Below are 9,966 nucleotides of genomic sequence, written 5' to 3'. Positions count from 1 at the left end.
TTGGAATCAAAATGAAACAAAAAAAAACATAAACATAAAAAACGCAAAGCGAAGAATCAATTTGAAAAATTGCCTACAAAATTGAAATAGACGTGTTCACCACATGAAATAAAAACAATGCGCCAGACTCTCTGAGCCGCAAATAAATAATATGAGCTGTATCTAGAAAAGACAAAAAAAAATCAATGAGTTACGCTTTAAAATCGAGAAAGCGACAGTTTTTCATCGTCGTTGTGCTCATGTTTACGCATGTTTTTCATCTTCGGTTCGCTTGTTGTCTTTTCGATTTATGTTTATTCCGAAGACGGTCGTTGGCATCAGATAGAAAGAGAGAAAAAAACGTCAATAAAATATTAATGTTTATTTAAATAAAACAGAGGACAACATAAAAAACACGACCAGTGCCAGCTCAGAGCAAGGCATAACGAGCTCAGACATCGAGCATGTATGTACTAAAAAAAGAAGAGATTCGTAAGAACGAAAAAATGCCTCCAAACAGCAAACAGCTTCTGTGTACATCAAATGCAAAAGATGGTAAAATAAAACAACGTCGCAGTGGTCCGTAGTATTATACAACGAGAGCAGTCAAAAAGAATGTTTGTATTTTTCAACTTTTTTCTACAATTCACTGCAGTGCGTTTGTCTTAATGTGCTCTTTATCTGATAAAATGTCTTTTCCTCCTCTATAAAAAAAATCTATCCCTCTCTTGAGATAAAATAAAAAATCCATCGTCTTCCATCTCATATTCGACTGAATGTGTCAGTGTGAAGAAGTAAGTTTCAATCGTAAGCGAATTACCGATTGTAATTGTGCACGTATCATGTCTGGAAAAAAATTCTACTACTTCTGGCAGGGAAAAAAGGAGAAATCGACCGATATTTCCCTCTCTCCACTGAGCAACATAAAAAAAGAGAACAAATGCGGTGACGAAACAGGACAAAGACTGTAGCGAGAGCAGCAAAAAATTCATTCAAATTGGAATAGATTCAAGTCATACGAAAAAAAGAGTGAACTAAATCATCAACCATATGATTCAGAACGAGAAATACGGAGTGGCGCTCATCCTAAACCAATACACACAAATACAGCTCGCATGGATGTGTATTGACGAATAAAAAAGTGCCGTCGCATTCTAAGACTCAGCACATCTCTTTCCGTTTCTTCAAACGACATGTGTTCGATCCAATTTTTTTTCTCATTCACCGTGCAATAGTCGTTCATTTTTTTCTCCGCTTTTTTTTCCATACCAATCAACATACAATTGAACCATTTTTTTGTTTCTCATCACTTTGGTTTATCGCTTGTATTTGTAGTGCACGCGCACATGATTCTCATTCAGATTTTTAGGCGTTTTTTTATCACACTCCTCAACCGGCAATGATTCTCAAACAAAGCGTTTGTTTGAAAAGCAATGACAAAAAGTGCCAAAATTCAACATTACATCAGAATCAAAAACACATCACACATTCGTTGCAATGTTCTGAGCTGTTTCGTTTACGAACCGAACAAAAAAATCGTCGATTTTTCACTCGCCACTTGTTACATGTTCTGCCGGCGAATGAGAAACGAACAGAGGGAAAAAGATGTGATCTCTCTTGTTGTGAATTTGCAATTTAAGTTTATCAAATCAAAGAGCAATCTGCGCTAATTGTATCGCTGAATTGTTGATCACATGTATGCGTGTGGATAGTAGTGCGCGCAATGTAGCCACAAAACATGTTTATGATGATTCCGGTGTAAAAGAGAGCGAAAGAAAGAGAGAAGCACGTCGATCAAAAAAAAATAATATAAAAAAAATCTATGGGTCGAAATGCGATAAACGGTTTCGAATTGAAAATTTGAGTGAAAGAGTGAGACCGTGCGTCCGATTCGAGAGAAGGAAAAAAAAATAACAGGGGAAAAATGCTTTGCGATATACATTTTTTGATGAATTGGTATCAGTTTTTGTGTGTGCATTCAACGGTGTATGTGTGGTTCACTAAGAGCGAGAGTTTAAAAAAGTGCACATAGACTACAAAGCAATTCGATGCACAGCCACACCACACTGATTACGTTATATTGCATGAAGAGGGAAAAAAATACCCATACAGAAAAAAAGCATGATCAGCCTAAAGAAAAAGTGTAATTGTGTAAGTGTGCCGAAGCAAAAACGATTCAATGAATTTAATATTTGGTATTTTTTGTCTCTGTTTGGCGTGCGGTAGACAATGATCTATATACATTGGTATTGGTAAACGTTCTCTGTCTGGTGTGCAATGTAAAGCGGTCGACGATTCTCTCTCGTTCACTGTGTCACACGCACACATCGACACCAAAACGTTTTTTTTCTCTGTCTATCATGTTTTGCATACATCTACTGCACACATGCTGTGCCACATGAACCTTCTCTCCAGTGTCACTGCTAAGCGATATGCAGCAATGGACTGTACAAAAAAATATCACCATCTCGTTTTGGCGCACATTCAACTTCAATCGTTGCGTCACACTCTTCCGATTCGAGCATGGTTTTTATGTGTATGAATTGTGTGCCGTACATATCGTTGTAGCGGATTTTGTTTTTCTATATGTGTATGTGTGAACGCTGTACGTCGAGTGTTGTGTGTACGATTGTACAACATTGTACAATCGTTGAATGTAAGCCGCTCTCTGCTCCGACTGTGTGTCAATGTGTATAAGTTTTTTTCTGTCTCTCATAAAAACTCTTGAATACATATCGTAGTATTTTTTTCAGTCTACACATATGCATATACTCACCCGATAGGGAGAGAAAAGAGAGAAAAAAAACCGACGACAGCCACACGACAAACAACAGTAGCAGCACACGAACACCACACACACCGAAACAGACATAGAGTGAGACACGTACAGAAAAAAAACCTTTCGAGGACCAAAAACAATTTTTTCTTAAACCAGTCGAGTTTTTGCTTCGTAATGATTAACACATTATTCGATGCGAGCAAATTTTTTTTCCTTCCCGTTGGTATATCTTTGGATTTTGATTCGATTGTTCGTTTCACCGCACTCTATTCAATGAATCGGTGGTAGTTCAATCAACGTACAGATACAAATTATTATTATTTTTTTGAATTGTGTGTAATATAAAAAAAATTAAAATAAAAAAAAATTAAAATTGGCGCCAAAATTAATTATAAAAATAAAAACAAATAATTTTTTTTGCTGTGTTTAAACATCGATGAAATAAATAAATCGACGCATTGTGATGAATAAATTGAATAATACATTGTGGTGTTTTGAATAAAAAAAATCAAAATACTTTAGCATTTAATAATTGTAACACAATTAAGCCGGACACAAATCGTAACAATTTGTTTGAATGTGAACGAAGAAAAAAAAACATTTTTTTCCGCCAAATAAAAAAAAGTGAATTAGCGGTGATCACAACATAAACTTGAACAGTGGCGCGAATAGATATTCGCGAGCAAAAAACATTCATATTTTTATGTGCGTTCAGCGAGAAACCGAGAGCAGAAACAAAAAAAAAACTGAAAATTTCACAATAAAAAAAGAACAACTGGCGAGGTTATCTTATGAGGCGCGTCTATAATTTTTTTTCTGGTCGCGTCTAAAAATATCCGCGTTTCTATGAATCGACATTAGCAGCGGTGGCTTAACAGCGTGCACGAATATATAACAAAAAATCATTGACTAAGATTTCATTTTCTCGACCAACATTTTTTTTAAAAGCATTCCTTTTGCTCATTCTGAAGATTGATATGAAATGTTTATATACCTGCAAATTGTTTCTATTTTGAAATAAGTGCACCAAATTTTTCCTCGTCAAACAAAAAAATATTTTTGAAATTAGTTCGGTTCACGCAAATTCATCGAATGACTTTTGAAGTACTTTTTATATAAAACGAAAAAGAAACATTTTATTCGCTCATTGATTATTCCGAATGGTCGAATTTTACGCTCATTAATTGTGCAAAACATTCTTGAAAACTATTTTATTTTATTTTATTTTATTTGGTGCGTGTTATAAACTCCATTGTTTGAGAGAACTTGATAAAGAAAGCAACAAAAAAAAATCGTGTGACATTCGATAGAACTTTTTTTTTCATACAAAAGAAATAAACACATGATATAGAGTGCCTTTTCATCTGAACTATATCCGAACACATATTTTTTTCGGATTTCATGAACAATAACTGAATCACGTGTTAATTACCGTCAAATGGTAAGAATAATCGCGAAAAAGTGACAATATTTTGGAGCGATTTTTATTTTGTCCGGTGATAAATCTTAAATCTTTTGAACAAAATTCGAGTGAAGCGAAAGCAACGCGCAAAGAAAAAAAGCAAACAAACCGAGAACAAACGATTTTTGAAAGAGTTTTAGTTGGTCGTTAAACTGGAGGGTCGTACAATTGAATATAAGCCGCCCGGTTTTGGGCTCGATCATCATCATAGCTCACCTCTGATGGCGGAAATACCTGGAGACTACAGTCACATCCATCGATCGATCGATCAGCTGCGTTCGATGAACGAACGTGGCGTTCTACAATTGGGAACGATGGGCACCGACATTCGTGCATCATTGATGCACGACTATAAACCATTTATTAGCGATTTACGAAATCATGGAATTGATCGGTTGGACTACAATAAATTGGCAAATGGCATCGATTTAGTTGGACGCGTCAACAATGATGTGAACAACAGTAATAACAATAACAACAATAATAATAACAACACAAATGCACGAAACAATGTTGACATTGGACGACACGACCAACATCAATCTCATCAACAAGATCAAAAAGCATACAGCTCACCATCGACACCGCCAACACCGCTCTCAAACAATGATGCACAAATGACTGAAACTAAGGTAAATATTTGATTTTCAACCGAACTTTTTCTTCTATTTAGATTCTTAAATTTTTGTTTGTTTGTTTTTTTGTCCATTTTTTTTCTTTTCTAAAAGTGACATTTATTTACAAGTGTTAATTAAAGAAGTATTTCACAATAAAAGAGAAAAAATCCATTTCGAATCATGTCATATTTGCATCGAAACGTCTTCTATTTGTTCTGGATCCATTTTTTGGAACATACATACACAAGATAAATAAGTATTCAGCGTACGTGCATCAACTTCAAAATATTAATATTAATCGCCCGATAGAATATCCGAAGAAAATATTACGAAAAAAAGTAAATGATGTTAGTAAATTAAATATAAATCGAGCGCTTCGATCCAAAAATACCGTGATTCAGTATGCTCATCTGGAATGTTGCCTTAGTCGAGAGATTTCTGCAGGCACGTCTTAAACAAGAAAAGTGGAAATTTATTTCATCTTCATCATCATTACATTATCTCCTTGTCACCGTCGATTTTCCTTCTTTTAATGCGGCTCTTACTACCGAAGAAAATCCATATTTTCTCTTCATTTTGCTACATTTCGATTTTCGTTTTTTTAAAAGTACCCAATCGATGTACGGTGTGGCGCATTTACCCCGTCGACAACGCTTTTTTTCTCATAACATTTTTCTCTTGATAGCACTTTTCTGCTATTTGTTATTGTTGTTGCTATGTAATTCTCCTTTCGAAATATATATAACTTAAATTTCCTTCGTTTAAAGTGCCTATCACAAGAGTCTTGAAAACAGTGCCTTAGCATATTGGCTCTCATATCAATTTCGGGCTCTGTTTGCGGCAGCGACGGCAAATACGACGACGTCTTATGTTCATATTTTATGAATTTCTTCAAAACGATTTTTTTCGCTTTAGTCCCTCTCTCTCTCTCTCTCTGGGTTACGTTGTCTATCATGTTTAAGGCATAAAATGTGTGTGGTATATAATTTTGTGTCATCGGTAAATTCGCGCATTTGATATTTTGCTATTTGATAAACGATATATTGTTCCTTCTCCCTCTGTCTTTATTGTGGTCGTTGGTACACTTTTCGACAATAGCAACACGAAAAAAGTCGTTTTCTTCCGCACTTGTACATATACGCCAACCAAAAATCATTTTTTCTTACTCGGTTCGTTCAAGCTTAGAAGTAGCAGAACAACAACAAATGCAGGCAATAGACAGCAGCAATGACGACGGCGAAGGAGACGGTGGCAACAACACAATTCAATATATACATGCAATGGGTTCATTCTGCTTATAAACGCTCCGTCATGAATCGAAATCGAAAATTCTTCGTGTCTCTCTGTAGTACACATTGCCATCACAAGTAGATTGAATGTTTGTGTGTGCGAGCGTCATTTATTCTAACTGCTATGTATGTTTGTTGCGGCAACGACAACCAATTCGACTGTGATACGGTCGTCGTCACCGTCTCCAAGTGCGGCGCGATCATAACATGTACATATTCAAGTGTATAGCTCATACAATGCTTGCAAGTACACATTTTTTCTCTATCCATGTATAAGAAAATCGAGAGTTTTTGAGTTAAACGACTAAGACGACGACGATGAACGATGAAAAAAATATGTATACCTATTTTATGAAATTCTACCTCATTTATTTATTGTGAAGTTTATGTTGATGCGTTTCCATCGTGTATGAGCGAGCGCATATATATTTTTCTTGTTCATTCTTCAATTTTGCTCGCTGGCATATGATGTCTGATCACTTTTGTACACCAAATTTGATTTGATACAGTGATGATTTCTTCACAAAATCTACCTCGAAGGCTATACATTCTTGTTCATGCATCTTTGAATCGTTCAAAGTAGTTGTTTATATATCCATGCACTGTTCCAACGCTACAATTATTTTTGATAAAAGTCGATTCAGTTGGGCGTTTTACTTCCATATTTTAAAATGTTTTCTAGACGAATTTACTGTGTTAAGCCGTTCTTTGCTTCTTAACCGTGTGCGAGTGATTTAGTTTTTCATTTTACTCCATTTGTACGTGTGTGTATAGGTGTGTATGTGCATTGTTCAAACCATACATACAGGTATTACTGTTTACTAAAATAATCACGTTTTTACATCGGTAGTTGGTTGAACGAAAAAGAAAAATAAAATAAAAAAATAATAAACGGCAAGCCAAACATCGCTCGCGCACAACTACCATCATCCATTGCATAAAGATAGTTACATATACACGAAAATCCAATGAACATTGTACTGTACAGCTCAGCAAATGAGAACAAAAAGAACTCGTTTATGCACTGCTGCAATTTCCAACAAACAACTCTATCGACTTACGAAAAATTGTGATGAATCGACAGCAAACAGGCCTCGCACTCACAAACGAAACAAAAACAACAAACGACGTCGACGATAAAAGTCCATTTAAGTGGACGGCGTCTAGTGGTCATATGGTGTAATTTACTTGATTTAACAAGAAATAAAAATGTTTGCCCGACTAAAGCGATTGTGCGACCAACAAATTAATTCTCAACAAGTTTTTGAAGCTTATACGAAAGCGAATATCTTCACCAAAAAATTTCATTTGAAGATGCATAGCCGAGCCAAAATTGTAATCACAAAAATGCTCATCTACCAAGCTTTCGTTTGAGAAAATGACGAACAAAAAAAAACACCGTACTGAATTTTAATAAACAAAATTCAAGTTGGATGCTTTCTCGCATTCATTTATGACATTCTCCGAATGCTAAATTCAATAGTGAATTTGGGCTGAGAAACACATCACACACATTTCATTTTTTTATATGTATGAAATTGTGCAATTTTTGCGCGCGCTTCATGACATCGTACGCGTAGAGAGCAAGCGAGAGCGACAGACTCAAATTTGAGAGAGTTTATTTGTTCCATTGAAATGTTTGTTTGCGTTTTCGTACGAAGCGACGATGTATCCGAGAGAAGAAGAAAAAATGGCTGTGTGTGTATGTGTGTGTGCTAAAAGTGCCTCTTGAGCATTTCATATTATTGCTTTACATACGTGCAAATAAAACTCGACAAGAACCAAAAAAATGTTTGGCTGCCTCGAACGACGCAGCAGCAGCAATAGTAACAACGATTCGCCGTATTTTCTTGTAACTTTGCCACAAAGCTGTTGGCTTCGACTGCTTTGCTTGCTTGCGATGGCAAACGAGAGTCTCGATTTTAAACTGCGATTTCTTGAATTGCATGTGTTAAAGTGTGCACAAACACAAAACATTCATACGCGATTATATGTCGGAGGCGCTTTCAGACTTCGTGTATTATTCCGATTCTCGTTTTCGTTTTATTACATATATTTTTTTTCTTCGTTTTGTTGGTGTGTTGTAATCGGCAAAGTCGTGTGTATGTTGTTTTTTTTCTGCTTCTTCTCCAGTTTTTCGTTTGAATTGAAAGAAAAAAAAATTCGACATCTGCAACACACGCAAAACACGAAGCTGTCGATGAAGAAGTTGAATAAAAGTGTTCAATTTTTAGTGCTATGTGCGCGCGGATATGGCAAAATGCAAGAACAAGAAAACATACTAACGTGCGCACGTTTCATTCGTCCACGAAAAAAAAAGAATCATATTCACAAGCAAATTGCAAACATTCATTTTTTCGGCTTGATTCTTCAACTTTATTATGCGAAACACGAAAATATCCAATTTTGGTGAAGAGCACACGAAACTTTGTCATTCGCATCCATATATATTTCTTTTTCTCTCGTGCATTATTCTGAATCACTTTTGGGATTTCTGCTCTAACAGAAACAATTTCGGCTCTGTTTTGATCGTTTTTCACGAATATATCACGTGTTATTTATCAATTTTTTGAGAAAAACCAGTCATTATGAAGACAGTTTCAGTTTGTATCTGGTGACGAACTTAGACTGACTAATTGCTTCTGCAAAAAGTCAGTAGAAACACGATGATAGACTCCAAAAACGATTCCATTATTGGCCATACATTCTTTCTTACTCTATGTTATTTTCAGTGTTTTTACGCTTGTACCATGTTTTCAGCTGCTATTTTATCTGCAACTATCGATCTCCGTCACTCGCACTAGCTAGAATAATTCAAAGAATTTAATTCGCAGAAATTTTGCATTTTGTTTGTGTGTGTACGCGCGCTTGACTCAATTAATTTTCCAAAGTGTTATCAATCGATGGGAATATTAATTTACATCCGTGATCGACTTGAATTAACATCGCATCGCATTTATTTTAAACTCTTTATGTAAAAACCATCAATTTTATATGCTTTTTTTGCTGTCTCTTTTCTCTATGGAATATATCCCAAATGAATATATGGTTGAGATAATAGTTTTGCGCATATAATATACGATTCACTTTTTGGGAGAATGAAAACTTTCTGGGCAGCAGTAGAAAAAAAATAAGCTGTTGCTAGCTTGGTCACATGTGACAGAACAAAATAAAGAGCGGTAATATTTTTGTGTTCAATGTGTTTCTTTTTCCTCATGAAACACCATATTTTTTGTCATGTTGTTTCTCTCTCTCTCTCTCAGTTGTTGTATTTATTTGGTCTGTTTTGTGCTTTTGTGTTTTGCCGAAGCCTGGCACAAAGTGTCAGCCTCAATTAATTTACAAACTCAAACAATTCGAACTCTGTGCAAATAAAATGTGAATTTTTGTGTTACTTGTCATTATTTGATTAAAAAGCGAGAAAAAAAAAAACAACATAAGCACGAACATGAAGCACGAACACTCTCAATAGTACATGAGTTATTGTGTGTGGTACAGAGACGAAGAGGAAAAAAAACACAACAACATGCACCGTGATGTGTGTAATATTTTGTATGAAATGTGAACAACTTTATTACATAAATAGACGAAAAAAAATTCCGTTTACACTTGCGGCGGTAAAGTGGCGTGACACATTGAATGAGCGAGTTTTGTGCCGGCGGAAATCGAATTCCGAATAAAATCAACAAACAATCTGATGACGAAACAATTAATTGTTTTACAATTCAACATCTCTATTTATAGGTTGCGGTCTTGTGTGTGTGCATCTGTGTATTTCGTTGCCCTCTTTCTCTCTCTCTCTCTCTCTCTCTCTCTCTCTCTCTCTCTCTCTCTCTCTCT

The 9,966-nt window shown here is 35.5% G+C and overlaps 1 protein-coding gene across 1 annotated transcript in view; it reads left to right on the top strand.

The window, feature by feature from the left end:
* The first annotated feature begins 3,188 nt into the window (after positions 1–3,188).
* The window catches only part of LOC116342474 (zinc finger protein rotund-like), a 27,790-nt gene continuing 21,012 nt past the window's right edge, over positions 3,189–9,966 (top strand). Inside the window, exon 1 of the mRNA XM_031770108.1 lies at positions 3,189–4,852. Within this exon, the coding sequence (XP_031625968.1) occupies positions 4,442–4,852 (411 nt within the window). The 5' untranslated portion in view covers positions 3,189–4,441. The remainder of the gene's footprint in view (positions 4,853–9,966) is intronic.

This window comes from Contarinia nasturtii, unplaced genomic scaffold (assembly GCF_009176525.2).
Source record: "Contarinia nasturtii isolate CC-2019 unplaced genomic scaffold, AAFC_CNas_1.1 Cnas_scaffold_864, whole genome shotgun sequence".
NCBI classification, from domain to species: domain Eukaryota; kingdom Metazoa; phylum Arthropoda; class Insecta; order Diptera; family Cecidomyiidae; genus Contarinia; species Contarinia nasturtii.
The sequence above is the reverse complement of the archived record's forward strand: the minus strand, read 5'-3'. Positions and strand labels throughout refer to the sequence as shown.